A 22,124-nucleotide genomic window follows, 5' to 3' on the forward strand; every position below is an offset into this window, starting at 1 on the left:
TTATTTATTTATTTTTCTGAGATGGAGTCTGGCTCTGTCGCCCAGGCTGGAGTGCAGTGGCACAATCTTGGCTCACTGCAAGCTCCACCTCCCAGGTTCAGCCATTCTCCTGCCTCAGTCTCCCAAGTAGCTGAGACTACAGGCACATGCCACCACACCCGGCTAATTTTTTTTTTTGTATTTTTAGTAGAGATGGGGGTTCACCGTGTTAGCCAGGATGATCCCAATCTCCTGACCTCGTGATCCACCCACCTCAGCCTCCCAAAGTGCTGGGATTACAGGCATGAGCCACCGCACCTGGCCAAGTGGTTTAAGTGGCCTTTTCCCTCTACAAAAAACCAGCAGGTTCATCACTTTAATAATTCTGTTTGCTTTCTTCCATATTGTGACCATATGATCTTGATAATTTGTCTGTTCTTTTTAAATTTAAATACTGTAAAGGCCAAAGGGCTTCTAACATGGTTTGGCTTTGATTCCCCACTCAAATTTCATGTTGAATTGTAATCCCCAGAGTTGGAGGTGGGGATTGGTGGGAGGTGACTGGATCATGAGGGTGGTTTCTAATGGTTTAGCCCCATCCCCCTAGAGCAGTCTCTTGATAGAGTTCTCACAAGATCTGGTTGTATAAAAGTGTGTAGCATCATTCCCTTCCCTCTCTGTCTCCTGCTCTGCCATGTGAATAAGGGCCTACTACCCTTCACCTTCCATCATGATTTTAAGTTTCCTGAGGTCTCCTCAGCCATGCTTCCCATATAGCTTGCAGAACTGTGAGTCAATCTAAACTTTTTTCTTCATAAAGTACCCAGCTTCAGGTAGTTTTCTATAGCAATGCAAGAACAAACTAATATAGTTTCTTTTAGCCAAAAGAAATCACATCAGACATTAGCCCACTCACTCTGGTATATTCTTAATCATTGATTCACATCTCTTAGCAAATCATAAATTCAGTAATAACATCCTCCACATGGCTAGGTGTAGGATGAAAACAGCAAGAATATCCTTTCACAAAATTAAATTAAAAAGTTGCCAGGCTTGTAAAATATATGGAGACGGATAAATAGATATAAATGAGGGATCCAAGGAATTTTTTATATTGTTCTTGATGGTTTCCTTAAGCATTTTTTCAAACCAATAATTATTACTGAGGAGGTTCCAAGATGGCCAAATAGGAACAGCTCCAGTCTATAGCTCCCAGTGTGAGCGATGCAGAAGACGGGTGATTTCTGCATTTCCAACTGAGGCACCAGGTTCATCTTACTGGGGCTTGTTGGACAGTGGGTGAAGCCCACGGAGCATGAGCCAAATCAGGGCTGGGCATTGCCTCACCCAGGAAGCGCAAGGGGTTGGGGATTCCCTTTCCCAGCCAAGGAAAGCCATGACAGACAGTACCTGGAAACTCGGGATACTCCCACCCTAATACTGCACTTTTTCAATGGTCTTAGCAAATGGTATACCAGAAGATTATATGATTATATAATCACATATGATTATATGAGCACCTGGCTCGAAGGGTCCCATGCCCATGGAGCCTCACTCACTGCTAGTACAGCAGTCTGAGATCGAACTGCAAGGCAGCAGCGAGGCTGGGGGAGGGGTGCCTGCCATTGCTGAGACTTGAGAAGGTAAACAAAGCGGCTGGGAAGCTCGAACTGGGTGGAGCACACCGCAGCTAAAGGAGGGCTGCCTGCCTCTGTAGACTCCACCTCTGGGGGCAAGGCATAGCTGAACAAATGGTAGCAGAAACTTCTGCAGACTTAAATGTCCCTATCTGACAGCTTGAAGAGAGTAGTGGTTCTCCCAGCATGGACTCTGAGATCTGAGAATGGACAGACTGCCTCCTCAAGTGGGTCCCTGCCCCCAAGTAGCCTAACTTGGAGGCACCTCCCAATAGAGGCTGACTGACATCTCATATAGCCAGGTGACCCGCTGAGACGAAGTTTCCAGAGGAAGGATCAGGCAGCAACATTTGCTGTTCTGCAATATTTGCTGTTCTGCAGCCTCTGCTGGTGATACCCAGGCAAACAGGGTATGGAGTGAACCTCCAGCAAACTTGAACAGACCTGCAGCTGAGGGTCCTGACTGTTAGAAGGAAAACTAACAAACAGAAAGGACAGCCACATCAAAACCCCATCTGTACGTCACCATCAATAAAGACCAAAGGCAGATAAAACCACAAAGAGGGGAGAAATCAGAGTAGAAAAGCTGAAAATTCTAAAAATCAGAGCGCCTCTTCTCCTCCAAAGAAACCGAGCTCATCGCCAGCAATGGAACAAAGCTGGACAGAGAATGACTTTGACGAGTAGAGAGAAGACGGCTTCAGATGATTGGTAATAACAAAATTCTCCGAGCTACAGGATGTTCGAACCCATAGCAAAGAAGCTAAAAACCTTGAAAAAAGATTAGACAAATGGCTAACTAGAATAAACAGCATAGAGAAGACCTTAAATGACCTGATGGAGCTGAAAACCATGGCATGAGAAGTACATGACATATGCACAAGCTTCAGTAGTCGATTCGATCAAGTGGAAGAAAGGGTATCAGTGATTGAAGATCAAATGAATGAAATGAAGCAAGAAGAGAAGTTTAGAGAAAAAAGAGTAAAAAGAAACAAACAAAGCTTCCAAGAAATATGGGACTATGTGAAAAGACCAAATCTACATCTGATTGGTGTACCTGAAAGTGACAGGGAGAAAGAAACCAAGTTGGAAAACACTCTGCAGGATATTATCCAGGAGAACTTCCCCAACCTAGCAAGGCAGGCCAACATTCAAATTCAGGAAATACAGAGAATGCCATAAAGATACTCCTTGAGAAGAGCAACTCCAAGACACATAATTGTCAGATTCACCAAAGTTGAAATGAAGGAAAAAACGTTAAGGGCAGCCAGAGAGAAAGGTCGGGTTACTCACAAAGGGAAGCCCATCAGACTAACAGTGGATCTCTCAGCAGAAATGCTACAAGCCAGAAGAGAGTGGGGGCCAATATTCAACATTCTTAAAGAAAAGAATCTTCAACACAGAATTTCATATCCAGGCAAACTAAGATTCATAAATGAAGGAGAAATAAAATCCTTGACAAGCAAATGCTGAGAGATTTTGTCACCACCAGGACTGCCTTACAAGAGCTCCTGAAGGAATCACTAAACATGGAAAGGAACAACTGGTACCAGCCACTGCAAAAACATGTCAAATTGTAAAGACCATCGATGCTAGGAAGAAACTGCACCAATTAACCAGCAAAATAATCAGCTAACATCATAATGACAGGATCAAATTCACACATAACAATATTGACCTTAAATGAAAATGGGCTAAATGCTCCAGTTAAAAGACACAGACCGGCAAATTGGAAAAAGAGTCAAGACCCAACAGTGTGCTATATTCAGGAGACCACATAGGCTCAAAACAAAGGGATGGAGGAAGATCTACCATACAAATGGAAAAAAAAAAAAAAAAAAAAGCAGGGGTTGCAATCCTAGTCTCTGATAAAACAGACTTTAAACCAACAAAGATCAAAAGAGACAAAGAAGGCCATTACATAATGGTAAAGTGATCAATTCAACAAGAAGAGCTAACTATCCTAAATATATATGCACCCAATACAGGAGCACCAAGATTCATAAAGCAAGTCCTTAGAGACCTACAAAGAGACTTAGACTTCTGCATAATAATAATGGGAGAATTCAACACTCCACTGTCAACATTAGAAAGATCAACGAGACAGAAAGTTAACAAGGATATCCAGGAATTGAACTCAGCTCTGCACCAAGTGGACCTAACAGACATCTACAGAACTCTCCACCCCAAATCAACAGAATAAACATTCTTCTCAGCACCACATCACACTTACTTCAAAATTGACCACATAGTTCGAAGTAAAGCACTCCTCACCAAATGTAAAAGAACAGAAATTATAACAAACTGTCTCTCAGACCACAGTGCAATCAAACTGGAACTCAGGATTAAGAAACTCACTCAGAACTGCTCAACTACACGGAAACTGAACAACCTGCTCCTGAATGACTACTGGGTACATAACGAATTGAAGGCAGACATAAAGGTATTCTTTGAAACCAGTGAGAACAAAGACACAACATACCAGAATCTCTGGGACACATTTAAAGCAGTGTGTAGAGGGAAATTTATAGCACTAAATGCCCATAAGGAAAGATCTAAAATTGACACCCTAACATCACAATTAAAAGAACCAGAGAAGCAAGAACAAACACATTCAAAAGCTAGCAAAAGGCAAGACATATCTAAGATCAGAGGAGAACTGAAGGAGAAGGAGACACAAAAAACTCTTCAAAAAATCAATGAATCTAGGGGCTGGTTTTTTGAAAACATCAACAAAATTCATAGACTGCTAGCAACACTAATAAAGAATAAAAGAGAAAAGAATCAAATAGATGCAATAAAAAATGATAAAGGGAATATTACCAACAATCCCACAGATACAAACTACCATCAGAGAATACTATAAACACCTCTATGCAAATAAACTAGAAAATCTAGAAGAAATGGATAAATTCCTGGTCACATACACCCTCTGAAGACTAAACAAGGAGGAAGTTGAATCCCTGAATAGACCAATAACAGGCTCTGAAGGCAATAATTAATAGCTCACCAACCAAAAAAAGTCCAGGACCAGACAGATTCACAGGCTAATTCTACCAGAGGTACAAAGAGGACCTGGTATCATTCCTTCTGAAACTATTGTAATCAATGGAAAAAGAGGGAATCCTCCGTAACTCATTTTATGAGGCCAGCATCATCCTGATACCAAAGCCTGGCAGAGACACAACGAAAAAAGAGAAGTTTAGACCAATATCCCTGATGAACATCAATGCAAAATCCTCAGTAAAATACTGGCAAACCGAATCTAGCAGCACATCAAAAAGCTTATCCATCATGATCAAGTTGGCTTCATCCCTGGGATGCAAGGCTGGATCAACTTACGCAAATCAATAAACAGAAACCATCATATAAACAGAACCAAAGACAAAAACCACATGATTATCTCAATAGATGCAGAAAAGGCCTTCGACAAAATTCAACAGCATTTCATGCTAAAAACTCTCAATAAACTAGGTACTGATGGGACGTATCTCAAAATACTAAGAGCTATACATGACAAATCCACAGCCAATATCATACCAAATGGGCAAAAATTGGAAGCATTCTCTTTGAAAACTGGCACAAGACAGGGATGTCCTTTCTCACCACTCCTATTCAACATAGTGTTGGAAGTTCTGGTCAGGGCACTCAGGTAGGAGAAAGAAATAAAGTGTATTCAATTAGGAAAAGAGGAAGTCCAATTGTCCCTGTTTGCAGATGACATGATTGTATATTTAGAAAACCTCATCTTCTCAGCCCAAAGTCTCCTTAAGCTGATAAGCAACTTCAGCAAAGTCTCAGGATACAAAATCAATGTGCAAAAATCACAAGCATTCCTATACACCAATAACAGACAGACAGTGAAATCATGAGTGAACTCCCATTCACAATGGCTTCAAAGAGAATAAAATACCTAGGAATCCAACTTACAAGGAATGTGAAGGACCTCTTCAGGAGAACTACAAACCATTGCTCAACGAAATAAAAGAGGACACAAACAAATGGAAGAACATTCCATGTTCGTGGATAGGAAGAATCAAGATTGCGAAAATGGCTATACTGCCGAAGGTAATTTACAGATTCAGTGCCATCCCCATCAAGCTACCAATGACTTTCTTCACAGAATTGGAAAAAAAACTGCTTTAAAGTTCACATGGAACCAAAAAAGATCCAACTTTGCCAAGAAAATCCTAAGCCAAAAGAACAAAGTTGGAGGTATCACGCTACCTGACTTCAAACTATATAACAAGGCTACAGTAACCAAAACAGCATGGTACTGCCACCAAAGCAGATATATAGACCAATGGAACAGAACAGAGCCCTCAGAAATAATAGCACACATCCACCCCTATCTGATCTTTGACAAACCTGACAAAAACAAGAAATGGTGAAAGGATTCCCTATTTAATAAATGGTATTGGGAAAACTGGCTAGCCATATGTAGAAAGCTGAAACTGGATCCCTTCCTTACACCTTATACAAAAATTAATTCAAGATGGATTAAAGACTTAAATGTTAGACCTAAAACCATAAAAACCCTAGAAGAAAACCTAGGCAATACTATACATAGGCATGGGCAAGGACTTCATGACTAAATCACCAAAAGCAATGGCAACGAAAGTCAAAATTGACAAATGGGATCTAATTAAACTAAAGAGCTTCTGCACAATAAAAGAAACTACCATCAGAGTGAACAGGCAGTCTACAGAATAGGAGAAAATTTTTATAATCTACCCATCTGACAAAGGGCTAATATCCAGAATCTACAAAGAACTTAAACAAATTTACAAGAAAAAATCAAACACCCCCATCAAAAAGTGGGCAAAGGCTATGAACAGACACTTCTCAAAAGAAGACATTTATGCAGCCAACAGACACATGAAAAAATGCTCATCATCATTGGCCATCAGAGAAATGCAAATCAAAACCACAATGAGATACCATCTCACACCAGTTAGAATGGCGATCATTGAAAAGTCAGGAAACAACAGGTGCTGGAGAGGATGTGGAGAAATAGGAACACTTTTTTACTGCTGGTGGGACTGTAAACTAGTTCAACCATTGTGGAAGACTGCGATTCCTCAAGGATCTAGAACTAGAAATACCATTTGACCTAGTCATCCCATTACTAGGTATATACCCAAAGGATTATAAATCATGCGGCTATAAAGACACATGCACATGTATGTGTATTGTGGCACTATTCACAATAGTAAAGACTTGGAATCAACCCGAATGTCCATCAATGATAGACTGGATTAAGAAAATGTGGCACATATATACCACGGAATACTATGCAGCCATAAAAAAGGATGAGATCATGTCCTTTGTTGGGACATGGATGAAGTTGGACACCATCATTCTGAGCAAACTGTCACAAGGACAGAAAACCAAACACCACATGTTCTCACTCATAGGTGGGAACTGAACAATGAGAACACTTGGACACACGGTGGGGAACATAACACACCAGGGCCTGTCATGGGGTGGGGGTAGAGGGGAGGAATACCATTAGGAGATATACCTAATGTAAATGACAAGTTGATGGGTGCAGCACACCAACATGGCACATATATACTTATGTAACAAACCTGCACATTGTGCACATGTGCACATATACCCTAGAACTTTTTTATTTTATTAATAAAAAAGTAGATTTTAATTAAAAATTTTATTGTAAAATAAATACTAACAATAAAAAAATTATTGAAGTCTATATTGCGTATCAATAATAATAAGAGTTTTCTCCTATGATTTGTCAAACAAAAAGATGAGTGTAAACATCTGAAGAATCTTAAGGTCGAGATTTGAAATTCAGTGTCATTGAAATAATGACCCTCATAATCTTTTCTTGCGATATTTTTACAATGGCTGCTTGACAAAGAAAAACAAAGGAGAAAAAGACACAACAAACACCCTGAAAACAAACAATTCATGTTTTTACTCCTAACCCACTGAGAAATTTTGAGTTAAAAAATCTAGCTGTCACACATATCATCACTATAATTAGACTCTTCTGTGCACAACAGCAAATTGTCTTAGACAATTAAAAATACAATGTATTAGATTTATGGCCTGTGTTTACTTTTACTCTCTTCTGACTCGCATGAATTTTGTGATGAAGAAATAATGGAAAAATGATTCATTAAGATATATAGATTTTCTAATCCATATGTATTATTGCATCTTCATTTGTAATTTGAAGCAGATTTTTAAAAAATCACTTGTTTTACAGAATCATTTTAGTTCTCAGTTTAAAACATCTTCATTTTCTTCATTCATTTTCATAAGAAATAGTAGTAAGATCTTAATGTGATGTGCACTGTACCTTTAAATGGTTGTTTGCAACAGCATCATGTAAGGGCAGAGTTCCATCTATATTTGCACAATTAATCTTAGCACCAGCTTTTAATAACTCTACAATTATATCAATAGATCCTTCATTAGATGCCTCATGAAGTGGTGTCCAACCTAAAAAAAGAGAAAGAAAAATAAATCCTGCTTCATGCAAATCAATACTCATGTAATATCTGTATTACTAAGGTTTTGTTGCATAAATGGAATATCCATATTGATTCATATACATATAATAAGTATTGAACAAGAAATAATACTAAAAAGTATGGGCTCAAAATTTATGCTTCATTTTTGAAAACAAATTGATGTCATCACAAACATTTGTTGATATAAGTGCCAAAGCAAAAGACTCACAGAATGCAAAACATAATGAGAGTAAATACTATTCATTTTGATTTGTTTCAATTCAGATATTAAAACGTCTGACTTTCCCATGTGTATCTTTGCATTGTCACATTTCTCTTTAAAATGACACCTGGTTTAATCAACCTTTGAGTTTTTCCCTGTGGAATTCTTCAGATAAGATTCTTTTGTGCTTAAGCAAAACGTTGGGTAAATTTTTCAGAGTTTTAGAATAAAAATAAAGAGAGAAAAAAGGAACAGTACAAAAGGAGGAGAAAAGAGAATGGATAGGAGAATGAGAAAACTCTGCATTCTGACCAAAGTTGCAGGATAAACTTGAGGCTTCCAAGGAAAAGGCCTAACTTCCTTTATTCCCCATTCTGTTTACCCTCTCTGATGCTCCCAAATGGATGTTAAAAACTGTTTCAAAGGAAAAGGGTCTATTAACAATGATAAATCTTAGTATTCAACTAAACACTAATATAATATAAAAAATATTGTTCAAAGTTATCACTTACATATCAGCCAGGAACAAACTGGAGGGAGCAGGAGGTGTTGAAATGTGTATTTCAGTGAGTTCCAATTATTAAGGTAATTAAATTAAAAGGATCCAAACCTGCATTATCGTTTAGATTCACATCTGCTCCAGATTCTATCAGGGCTTTCACTAGGGAGAGATTTCCTTTTCTGGCAGCTAAATGAAGCCGGCTTTCCCCTCTGGCATTCCTCTTGTTGATCCCACCTGTTTTCATTCCTGTAAATTTGCCAAACAAGAGGTTTATTTTCTGCCAAGTGCTGATTGTTATAAAGGATCTTAGAAAATACATAACAACTTCCTCAAAATATCACACTACACAGAAACTTATACCAATTAATGTTATCATTGCTGTTACTGTTTTAATATATAATTTGTGAAGACATAATAGAACATCTAAGCACATTACTTTGTATTCATTCTAGCAGTTGGTTAATCACTCTATCACTTGATCAAAACAAATTAACTTGCTTCAGTTCTATCTACACTCATCTCATTCTCAGTAGTCCTTTAACAATGATTATTTTTAAGATAAACTGAGATATTATAAAAAATCCTCTTTCTACAGCCATTCTGTATCTCAATGGGTGTATTCCTGATCACATAGGTGCCAAGTACCAAACTATGGACTATAGTTTTCTATTTTTCTTTCACAAAATGTGCTGTACAAGATCATTAACCAAAGATTTTGTTTTTTAAATCTCTTCCTTGCAATACAAGTTATACAGACCTAAGCTGGAACTAAAAGTAATGAACTGATCATGTTTTCCCCCTATTTCCTGCCAAAACCATGCTAAAATGACAGTAAAATAAAATTTAAAGTACCATATCAAAAAAAAAAAAAAGAGGAAACAATAAAGGACAAAGACTTCAACCAATTTGGGGGGATTAGAAAGTCACTGATGGAGAAGAGTGAACTGACTTGGCAGAGTGGGGAATGCTCCAACACAAGGGAATTGTAGAGAGAGAGCCTGAACTCAAGCCTGAACTCAGTCTGAACTCAAGCACTCCACACTTGGGCACATGAGGCACTACAGAAGGCAGGTGTATGGAACAGTGGGGGCAGGGGGTGGGCAGTTGGTTAATATCTTTTATATAAGATCTTTTACATAGAAAGGTTGGGACTCCAAGTTTCCTTCCCCAACCCTCAACTGACTAGCAACCACTCCTCTTATCCCAGATATCCAACCCAAAGCCAGGAACCTGAAGGTTTGTTTTCTATAGACACTGCATCAGGGCCAGGCACAGTGGCTCATGTCTGTAATCCGAGCATTCTACTAAAAATACAAAAATTAGCCTGGCATGGTGGTGGATGCCTGTAATCACAGCTACTGTGGAGACTGAGGGAGGAGAATCACTAGAACCTGGGATGTGGAAGTTGCCCTGAACCAAGATTGAGCCACTGCACTCCAGCCTGGGAGACAGAGATAGAGTCCGTCTCAAAAAAAAAAAAAGAGAAAGAAACAAAGAAACTGCATTAGAGAAGCTTCAGATTGAGATGCAAAGCAAAATAAATGGATACGGTGATGAAACAGAAAATATTTGTTAAATCAGTGGTATCAGCACCATGGAGGAAACTTGTTAGAAATGCAAATTCCCCAGTCTACTCCAAACTTACTTTGGAGGACAGACTAAAATGGCTCCTAATGATCCTCACCATCTGGTATTTATGACTTTGTGTACTCTTCTTCTCTTGAATAGCTTGCTTCTAACCAATAGAATATTTCAACACTGAGGGTATTTCATTTAACTGATTAGGTTAAAAGAGATTGTAACATTTTCTGTCCTGCTAGCAGACTTGCTGTATTGCCTTCAGCTTGTATGCTTTGATGATGCAAGTAGCCATGTTGGAGAAGCCCACCCAGCAAGAAACTGAGGATGGCCACCAGCCAATCACCAGTGAGAACTGAGGCCCTCAGCCAACCATCCTCAAGAAATTGAATTCTGCCAACAATCACATGAGCTTGAAAGTGTATCCTTCCCTAGCAGAGCCTTCAGACGAGACCCCAGTCCTGGCCAACACTTTGCTGCCTATGAACAATCCTGTTAGAGGTCCCAACTAAGCCATGCCCGATTCCTGACCTACAGAAAGTATGAGATAGTAAGTGTGTAATAGAGACAACTAACACACCTACTGAATCAGATTCTTTGAGGGTAGGGCCCAGCAATCTGTGTTTTAACAAGCTTTTCAGGTAATTCTGATGCAAACTAAGGTTTGAGAACCACTGCATTAAACTTTGGGATAATCTTCTTGCTCTACTTCCTAAATGTATATGGTTTCAGGGCAAGAGATAAAAAGATTAGACAACTGTTCTCTAAAAAATGGATTCTTGGGTTATATGAATCACAGGGAAGAATGACAGTCTCATTTATCTTTTCCACTGGCACCCAGACAAAAACATATTGCTCTTTAGAGATTAGCAATCCAAAATTCTTTATTGGAAGAATTAAAAACATATATATATATATATATGAGAGAATATATTTGAAAATTACATCTAAGACTGTGGGACTGCAGACTGCAAGTATGAATAGAAAAATCTCTCCCAGCTGGGCACAGTGCCTCACACTTGTAATCCTTGCACTTTGGGAGGCTGAGGCAGGAGGAGTTTGAGACTAGTCTGGGCAACATAGGGAGATCCCATTTCTTAAAAAAATTTTAAAAATTAGCTGGGTTTGGTGGCATGTAGTCCCAGCTACTGAGGGATGCTGGGGTGGGAGAAGCATGTGAGCCTGGGAGGTCAAGTTTGCAGTGAACTGTGATTGTGCCACTGCTGTCTAGCCTGCGTGACAGACAAGACCCTGTCTCAAACAACAACAACAACAACAACAACAACAACAATTCCCAAATAATTCTTACTGTGGATGGTATAAATTCTTGTTTCTGGTGTGTTTGCAGCAAAGAAGGTAGCCATGTAATACACATTTTGGAGGAAAAATTCAAAAACTTCTCAATGTTACTAACATCATAAGTTTGTACAGCATTGACTAAAAATTTAAAATAACAAAATCTGACAGAAATTCAAAAGGAATGCTAAACCTCTTCAAAAACTCCACTGTAGTTTGGAATCTGATATTACTATTAATAAGCATAATGCTATTAAATACTTAGATTTCTCTCCATTTTTATGTGACCAGTGTTTTCTTCTCGGAAGCTTTCAGGATCTTCTCTTTATTCCTGTTCTGAAATTTCAGTGAGGTGCCTTGTTCACTATACAGACACTAAGTGGTACTTTCAATATGGAAATGCCTATCTCATTTCTTGTATTCTTTCTTTAATGATTTCTTCTACTGTTCACCCACTGTTATCCCTGGATTTCCTAGAGTGATCTTTAATTTTCTTATCTTTTCTCTCCTATTTTCAGCTTTTTATTTTTTTGTCCTTAGTAGACTTGTAAAGCTTTGCCTTGTAATCCTGCTACAGATATCTATATATTATCTATTTATTTATATTTCTGTTTTAAACAACTAAAAGCTCTATATTGTTCTCTTATTGTTCCCTCTTATCTATAGCTTTTTGGAAAAAAAAAATGTAGATGTTTCTTGATTCTTGTATAGTTTCTGTTTCTTTTGGGTTCCTTTGGTCTGCTTAGTTTACTTTGATATCTTTCACATTGGTGTTTTCTGCAAATACTTGTCGATCTTTGACTATCTGTTCATTCATATTTTAGTGAGGAAAACTAAAATCCTAACTGGAACTCTGTGGAGTGTGAGGGGAATGTGGCAGAACTCGGACATAGTTGAATTCACTGTTGGGTGATCAGCAGGAGGTAAGCCTGCCATTGTTTTAGGGAATCCCAGATGCCACTATCTAAAATTCTTATCTCTGGAACAGTTCAATTCTCTGCTCAAGTGGCTTACAGTCTGGTGGAATAATAGACATCTTAAAAATTACATTTAAATATGATTAAGTGCTGCTAGAGAGGTGTGAAGTTTCCTGTGGTAGCTGTAACAAATTACCACAAACTGGGTGACTTAAAACAACAGAATGTGTTCTCTCATAATTTGGAAACCAGAAATCCAAAATCAAAGTGTCAATGGGGCTGTACTCCCTGTGGAAGCTCTAGGAAAGAATCTTGCTGTGCCTCTTCTAACTTCTGATGGCTGTCAGCATTCCTTGGCTTCCTTGGCTGTGGCTACATTGCTCCTTTGCCTTCATCTCATCATCCCTTCTGTATGTTTCAAATCTCCCTTTCTTTCTCTCATAAGGACACAGTAATTAGATTTAGGGCCCGCCTGGATAATCCAGGATGATCTCCTTATCTTAGGGTTCTTAACTTGAAGAAGGTAACAGTCATGCTTTTACTATATAAGGTAATAGTCGAAAACTACAGGGATTAGGATAGGGCATGTTTTGGGGGGCTAGCATTCAACCCACTATAGGAAGTATGTATAAGAAGGATTTCAGTTTACATGAGAGGGGGAAAATGAAAGAACATTCATAGAGAATGCCTAATTCAGTGTCCTTCCTACCTCTTGACAGTATGTAAATCAACAGTGAATAATGTTTAACCTGAAGTGGTCCAGCCTATTGTTTATGACAGAACTATCTCCAAGAACTATCAAAGGATGCTTAGCTTGTCCATACTGTGAAACATACACAGTTCATTCATCTGACATAAAACAAAATAATGGCTATGTTTCTTTAATTTCCCTTATGTTAAAAAGGCTGAATGGAAGTATCTAAAGAATCTGACACATTTCACGCCTGCTGTCCCCACTGAATATTCTTGCTGTCTGCAGTTTACCTTATCTCCTCTAATATGACAAATTAGAAGTCATAGACAGAAGTATGACATGAATATATTTAAAGATTATCGGATTCTCAAGTGGTGCCTTAACAACAAATATCGCTGAAATAGTCATATGTCAGTGAATAACTACAAAAAGAAACAATATATCTGAATGTTTAGAAATTCCTTGAAGTAGACTGAATTGCTGTGCTTGATTTTGTAAACTTTAACCTCTACAATTATAGGAATACAAAGGTTGCAGGTCGTTTTTAAGAAACTTTGTTTTTTTCCGAAATTCTGAACTGTTTTGTGTTCTTGGCTATTAGCAGGCATGTGCATTTCTGACTTCGTTTTTTCTTTTATCTCCTCAAAATTTCTTATAGTTATTCCGTCTCCACTGATGTTATCAGTTAATTCCTCATCTGAAACAAACATTTTGCAATATCAGTGTTGTTGTTCTCCTACCTGGTTATACAACCAGAAAATAGAATTTCTAACTTTTTTTTTTTTTTTTTTGAGACGGAGTCTCGCTTTGTCGCCCAGGCTGGAGTGCAGTGGCCGGATCTCAGCTCACTGCAAGCTCTGCCTCCCGGGTTTAGGCCATTCTCCTGCCTCAGCCTCCCGAGTAGCTGGGACCCAGGCGCCCGCCACCTCGCCCGGCTAGTTTTTTGTATTTTTTAGTAGAGACGGGGTTTCACCGGGTTAGCCAGGATGGTCTCGATCTCCTGACCTCGTGATCCGCCCGTTTCGGCCTCCCAAAGTGCTGGGATTACAGGCTTGAGCCACCGCACCCAGCCGGAATTTCTAACTTTTTAAAGTTTCTGTTCCATGCTGGACTGTTTAAGGAAATGGAAGCTTTTAAAAATGTTTTTATGTAACAGACAAAAAGTTTGCTGGTTGCAGCTCTGATGGGAATACAGTAGATAGTTGAAATGAATAGAACTAACAATTTCCTGCTATCAAAATATTGTTAGGTTTCCTGATGCTAAATAAGTACTATATTAAAAAGCAACAGAAAGAGTGATAGAAATACTGTTTATTCAATCAATGGGAAAAGGATTCCCTATTTAATAAATGGTGATGGGAAAACAGGCTAGCCATATGCAGAAAACTGAAACTTGATCCCTTCCTTACACCTTAGACAAAAATTAACTCAAGATGGATTAAAGACTTATAAACGTAATACCCAAAACCATAAAATCCCTAGAAGAAAACCTAGGCAATACCATTCAGGACATAGACATGGGCAAACACTTCATGACTAAAACACCAAAAGCAATGGCAACAAAATCCAAAATAGACAAATGGGATCTAATTAAACTAAAGAGCTTCTGCACAGCAAAAGAAAGTATCATCAGAGTGAACAGGCAATCTACTGAATAGAAGAAAATTTTTGCGATCTATCCATCTGACAAAGGGTTAATATCCAGAATTTACAAGGAACTTAAACAAATTCACAAGAAAAAAACCCCATCAAAAAGTGGGCAAAGGATATGAACAGATACTTCTCAAAAGAAGACATTTATGCAGCCAAAAAACATATGATAAAAAACTCATCATCACCGGTCATTAGGGAAACGCAAATCAAAGCCACAATGCGATACCATCTCATGCCAGTTAGAATGCCGATTATTAAAAAGTCAGGAAACGACAGATGCTGGAGAGGATGTGGAGAAATAGGAATGCTTTTACACTGTTGGTGGGAGTGTAAATTAGTTCAACCATTGTGGAAGACAATACAGTGATTCCTCAAGGATCTAGAACCAGAAATACCATTTGACCCAGCAATCCCATTACTGGGTATATACCCAAAGGATTATAAATCATTCTACTATAAAGACACATGTACATGTGTGTTTATTGTGGCACTGTTCACAATAGCAAAGACCTGAAACCAACCCAAATGCTCATCAATGATAGACTGGTTAAAAAAATGTGGCACATACACACCATGGAATACCATGCAGCCATAAAAAAGGATGAGTTCATGTCCTTTTCAGGGACATGGATGAAGCTGGAAACCATCATTCTCAGCAAACTAACACAGGAACAGAAAACCAAACACCACATGTTCTCACTTATAAGTGGGAATTAAACAATGAGAACACATGGGGAGGGGGACATCACACACTGGGGCCTGTTGCGGAGTGGGGGGCTTCTGGAGGGATAGCATTAGGAGAAATACCTAATGTTAGACGATGGGTTGATGGGTATAGCAAACCACCATGGCACATATATACCTATGTAACAAATCTGCAGGTTCTACACATGTATCCCAGAACTTAAAGTATAATAATAATTATATTAAAAAAATACTGTTCATTACCATCAGTCAATATCAGCTTAGCAACTATCTTTGATAACATTGTTTTGACTTTCAAAGTAATCACTATTACTTAACTACTAGGCTTAGTGGCATCTCAAAATATGGCCCACATATCCTCATTCTTCTCAGTTTGGCCATCGGTTGAATACAATTCAGTTGGAAATTTCTATAAAAATAAGTAAATCTATAGGAAATGTGTACAGATTAAGCAATATTACTAATACCTGGTTTGTGAGAAATTTCCTTCTTTTCTCTTTGACTAAGTTGTGAGATGTTGGCCAATTCTTTATTCATATTGTCAGTGGAATGAGAATCTATATCATGTATAGTCTCACTTTCCAGATGGTTTTGTCTCCTTTTTTCAACTTTAGTTGTTTCTATTACTTGAGAATGAACAACTATGGATAAAGGCTCATTTGAATAAATTATTTTTTTGTCTCTGTCAGTGTAATTCCTTTCAGCGTCACAATTCTTTGCTACCTCTTCCACAATATGTGTATCTGCTTGTTTCATTAAAAAAGTTGGTTCTCTGGGAATATAATCCTGTGGCTTTTTGAATAGCTCCACATGGTTAGTCAACTTTGAAACCTCATGTGTCGAAAGTGTTCTCATACAAGCCAGGGAATTTTGCTCAGGATTGCCATGTGAGTGATCAAAAGAAGGTCCAAATATGCATTGTTCATAATTTGCAACATGTTCAGAAATAACTGCATTATCTGAATGAGAAAAATTAACAGCTTCCTGTTCTGGAAGTGTGGTTAGGCTGACTGCTTGTAACTCATTTTCCTGTGAAAAATGATCTTCAGAAACTAAAAACTGTTGAAAATCCTTTTCTCTTCTATTTGTTAAATTCTCCTTAAAATTACAGTGTTTTTTGCAGCCTGTAGAACACATCACCTTTTTAGATGTTATAGCCTTCTCAGAGGTACAGCAATCATCATCATCATTATCAGAATTTCCCTTTACAAAGGATAGGAAAGAATTTTCCCATTTGTTAAATCTCTCATCTTTTTGGACCAAGTTACTGTTTTCATAAGATTTGTAAAGTACATGGTGTTGTTCCTGGAGAGTGTGAGGCTGCTTATCTGTAGTAACTAGTGGTAACATGATTTCTTTATGTAATGAAAGTCCTGGGAAAGAAACAACTTCAGTTTGGTCAATGGATTCTAATTCCAAGCATTGAACTTCTTGACTATCTGATAAATCCAGGTTCTGGATGTGTGTCTCTTTGGAAACCGAACAAGCCTCAGTACTATTATCTAATCCATTTTTCAGGCTTGACAGAGTTAAGCTGGAAGGTTCACACGATTCTTCTGGAAGGTCATTAAGGGTTTCTAGAACACACTGCTGATAGGTAACCAATCTGTTTATTCTCCTGGAAGGAGAGACAGCTAGTGTCTTTCTTGGATTACAGTCTACATCATCTACTTGAGTCCTTTTACGTTGTGTTTTTCTTCTTCCTATACCTTTTGGCACATTTGTGTTGGGATCTTTGACATTATGGAGATTGCCCTTTCTGAGTCCTGTAGAGTATATCTGGTTAAGAGTTGATTGTTTATGCTTGGATTTACCAAATTTTGTGTTTTGGGGATCTTTTTGGTAATGTTCATATACATCTTCTTTATTTATAAATAAACTCTCTTTGCTTCCTTTATTAACTTTTACATGTTCCAGCTTCTGTCTGTTGGAATTTTCATTATAAACATGCCAAATGTGACTTTTAGAACTGAATTTTGGTTTCTATAGAAAAAAATATATAGTTAGCTTTAAATTTCAGCTGTAGTACTATATCAACTCAATCTGGATTATTGATAAATCAACTATTATTTGATTCAAACTATTATTTCTAATTCAATCTAACCACAGATCCTGCTGGGATATAGCCAACCTGATATTTGGGAAACACAGACTAATAGAAGAAAGGCAAATGTAATAGAGTTAGACTCTGCATGTATACTAATCTTTATTTTCTACTGTAGATTTTAATTCCTTCTTGCCAGTATTTTAGCACTACTAATCTTATTAAACATAATAAAAAAGTTTAATCTACTTAATTTGTATAGGCTTTTAAAGTAATCAGATCAAAGTTTCCTTTACAAGGAAACTCTGTGCTGGTGTACATCTTCTGTGTCTAGTGGGTTGGCGCTATTCCTTTGAGCTGTAAACAAAAAGAGAAAATCAAAGAAAGCAGATTCCAGTAGTCAGACTCTAAACTTTACAACGAAGCTTCACACAGATGCTTTAGAAACACTTTCCTCTCCCAATTGTTATATAGGCAGAGCTAGAATTAGGGGTTTCTTCTTCTGGTATCTGGGAGAACTATGGGATAGAAGCAGAAAAACTGACTTAAAAACAGGAAGACAGATATGCTCTTCAACTGGTCTGTATGAAAAAATTATTATGGGCTGCTAAGATTAAAACAGGAACACAGCTTCCTCTCATTCACCATAATTCAAGTACCAGATGAAGAGTAACTGCCCACCATGTAAAGTTTGAAGGGATAGGCTAATACCTTTGACTCCTTCCTGTACTATGCTTAGGCCACAGGAAATTAGACATGGTTGATAAACCTTAGGCTCCATAAAGAGGAGGAGGAAGGAAATGATTACCAATATATTAGTGTGCCCAGATATGCTACAAACTAACAGCCCAGAACCCTCTGATTCTCATGCAATTATTCTAGTGTCTTAAAAGCAAATGTGAAGTCACTATTACCAAAGCTTCAGCAGTCTTTCTCTTCCCTTTGATAATCTATAAAACAACCAGAAGTTATATCCCTATAAAAATGTTTATTACTAAACATAGATATACCTTGTGTTGGTATACATCCTCTATGTCTAGTGGGTCAATGCTACTCCTTTGAGCTGTGAACAAAAAGAGAAAATCAATGAAAACAGCTTATAGTGGTTAGACTTTAGACTTCTAAAACCCACCAGTCCTTTGCCATGAGAAAACCAAGTGGAATAAGTGAAATTATGCAAACATTTTATATTAAAATTGGCACATACAACATTCCTATAACTCTCATATTAGAAATCAAATACTATCTTAAGAGAGCTAAAACATTTATATAGGGAAAGCAAAACAGATCTAACAAAATAACTAATACTAAAGATTGGCACTAAACTCAGTATTTATTTTCCCCACAGATATATCCAGATATGACCTCTTCATTCAATAGATTATGTAACTGTGTGCAAGCTACTTTTATAAAGTGAAAAATTATTTTATAATTAATTAGATTATCATCTCCTAATATGTCTGCTTAATAAGGTCCTAACTGAACGCTGCATTCCCTTCAAAGTAAAACATACACAGATGGAAAAGGCCAATCATCTTATGAATGTACAGGGCGAAAAAGATTATTTTTAAAAAGGCTAAGTTGATAATAAAAGGAATTATTTTAGTGTCTCTTTCATAGCCTTCTTTACATACTGAAAGTAGCATTAAAGTTACCTATATATGCATTTGGCTACAAAAGATAAAAACCTAGAAACAATGACTTACACACAGGAAATATTCAAAGAATATTTGACAGAGGAAGGAATAAATTAATGAACATCTTAGATGTGATACATAACACAAATTTCCCTAAATATAAGCTAGAAATGTAAAATATTTTAATGAGGATATAATTCGAAAACAGAGCAATTTATTTCTTGGGGACAATTTTCATGATAGCAATCAAATTATGAGCTGCATAATGAAGTCTGACATTGATTCATTCATGTTGTACAGGTGAAAAAAGTCAAACATAATGTCCTTTTACCAAGCAAAAAGGTGCTATTCCTTTGGAGCACCGTCACTGGGGACTCACTCCAGAGTTTCAGTCTTGATACTCATCTGCTTACCAGCTGGCTGACCTTGAGCAAATTTCTTAATGTCTCTGCCTCCATTAAATGCCCATAAATGAAAGCCAATAATAGTTTCAACCTTATAGAATGGTGAAGATTAAATTATATAATCCATGTAAAGTGTTTACATGAATACTAGGTATAGAGAAAGTGCTCCATTATTATTGTTATCATTTTCTAAGAGCAAAAGGACACTATACCTTCTCCAAACTTTTGATCTTAAATAAAAGAGTAGAAAAATCATATTTTCCAGAAACCACCCTGCAAGGGACATGGTTCCTAAGAGAATCTGGAAGGAAGAACAGGGCTTTATTTTCTCTCAGTTTTAAGACTTTACATTCCCTAATACAACCAACTTAATACCCAGGTATAAATTCTGAGGTGGTGAAATTTGGTGATATTTTCCCTCTGCCACTCTGAGTTCCCATAAGGTACTGGGTACTGTGTTGAGATATTTACATATATTAACTTCAGTAGTCACATTAACAATCCTATAGGTAAACAGAGGCATAGATATTATAAACCCAAGTTTACAGATAAGAAAATTAGAAATGTTAATTCACCCTATAAGCTTTATAGCCTTTGAGGCTATAAAGTTAGGACTGAACCTTGTCCTACATCAAAGTAGATATAAGTTTTCTAGCTTAAACTTTAAGCTAGAAAAGCAGCAAATATATTTTATATGAAGAAAGTTCTTTATTCATCATTCCCATACTTGAAAGCTCTCCATCTGGAATTTAAAAATGAATATTTTCTTTAAGTGAAATAATATCCTCTATTTACATACAAATATTCTTCATGAACCTAATTTTGCATTCATATTGAAAAGTAGGCTGATAATTAATCCTGGAATTTGAAAGTTCAAACTTAAGAAATATTCAAACCATCTGGTGAAGCATGATAATGCAACACATCAACCCATCTTAGTAAATTCTCTCACAAAGGAAGAGTGGGAGCTTAGTACCATGGAGAAATGTTTGGAATTCCTTTACATGAAATAAAGTTCACTGGGTAGGAATAGATTAAAAGTGGGCACTGGCCAACAGGGGATTCTGGATTTGGAGAAAGGACTAGAATGCTGTAGCAAGCATTCCCAGAAGAGCAAAACAATGTATGTTGTAATTATTTAAAATAGAGAAATCAAGCAGTTAAGCAGATTATCAAAGCAATAATTTAAAAATACACTTTTGCCTCCAACTTAATAGTTTATTTGCAATTTTCCATATAGCTTAAAATGTTAATATGATTGTTTTAATAATTTATCTCAATGTGCTTTTACAGACCTGGCTTCAACAAGTTACTGTCTGTCTCATTTCTCATGCAATTTGGCTACTCGGAAGGAAGTCTTTTGCTCTAATGAACCACTAATTAATTACTCCTGATAGCCTTCAATTATCAATGAAGTTTTCTCTTTACTATAAAAGTAGAATATTTTGATCCAGGACTTAGTTCTTAGTCAATAGCATTCAGACAACTGCATTTCTTGATCAAGTATATTATTTATAAAATAAGTGGCCATAAAATAATAAATAGATCCATTAACCCTAAAGAAAAACTAGTCTCATGACTGGTTGTTAGATTGCTCTAAACTAAATTTCTGTAACTTTACTGATGTGACAAATAGTTATAACAGGGCAGTTTAATCTTACCTGATGTCAGGCATTTTTGATGTTTAGGGATATATCTCTCAAGGAGACGCTTCATACATAAATCCTTGGCCTCATCCAAAGCACATTTTCCATCATCATTTCTAAATAATGGATCAGCTCCATTCAAAAGAAGTAACTCTGCCACCTAGAAAAAGGTTGCTTATATAAGGGAACCCAGATTGAGGGTATATTACTCTAAATGTGTGCTAGCAGACAACTCTAAGTAACATCAAATATATCTTTCGAAAACACAGTTTAGATTTATCTATAAAGCCTTGTCCAATAAAAAAAGAATTAAGGTAGTTGCTACTGATTTTAATTCATTGATACATGACTTTCTTCTCAATAAAAAAAAACTAAAGGAAGAATGAAAGGGAGAAAGAAAAAAAAAGGTGGGAAGAGAAGAAAGGGAGAAGGAGGTAAGGGGGATGGAAGGTGGGAAAGCAGGCAGGCAGAAAGACAGGAGGCAAGAAAGGCTGAGGTAGAAATGTTGGTGGCTCAGCCACTAGTGAAATGAAGTTAGCAAATACACAAATAATTAGTACTGGGCTCTATAATAGTAAATACAATTTTAACAGGTTCCAGGAGATAATTACATCTTCCATCTATACCTGTGCTGCTGCTGCTGCTCCTCAGACTGTTGGGGAAAAAATGATTAATCTGTTACTACTGTTACTACTTCTCAAACAGCCTCCTCTATGCAGCTCTCCCT

At 37.2% G+C, this 22,124-nt stretch overlaps 1 protein-coding gene across 2 annotated transcripts in view; it reads right to left on the reverse strand.

The window, feature by feature from the left end:
• The window catches only part of ANKRD31 (ankyrin repeat domain 31), a 159,067-nt gene that overhangs the window by 57,590 nt on the left and 79,353 nt on the right, over positions 1–22,124 (reverse strand). For both annotated transcript variants that reach the window (XM_078004866.1, XM_001099787.5), the window contains exons 12-16: positions 21,413–21,557; positions 18,721–18,773; positions 16,134–17,649; positions 8,932–9,069; positions 7,945–8,087 (exon numbers count right to left, since the gene is read on the reverse strand). In XM_078004866.1, the coding sequence (XP_077860992.1) occupies positions 7,945–8,087; positions 8,932–9,069; positions 16,134–17,649; positions 18,721–18,773; positions 21,413–21,557 (1,995 nt within the window). The remainder of the gene's footprint in view (positions 1–7,944; positions 8,088–8,931; positions 9,070–16,133; positions 17,650–18,720; positions 18,774–21,412; positions 21,558–22,124) is intronic.

This window comes from Macaca mulatta, chromosome 6 (genome assembly GCF_049350105.2).
Source record: "Macaca mulatta isolate MMU2019108-1 chromosome 6, T2T-MMU8v2.0, whole genome shotgun sequence".
In the NCBI taxonomy this organism is placed as follows: Eukaryota; Metazoa; Chordata; class Mammalia; order Primates; family Cercopithecidae; genus Macaca; species Macaca mulatta.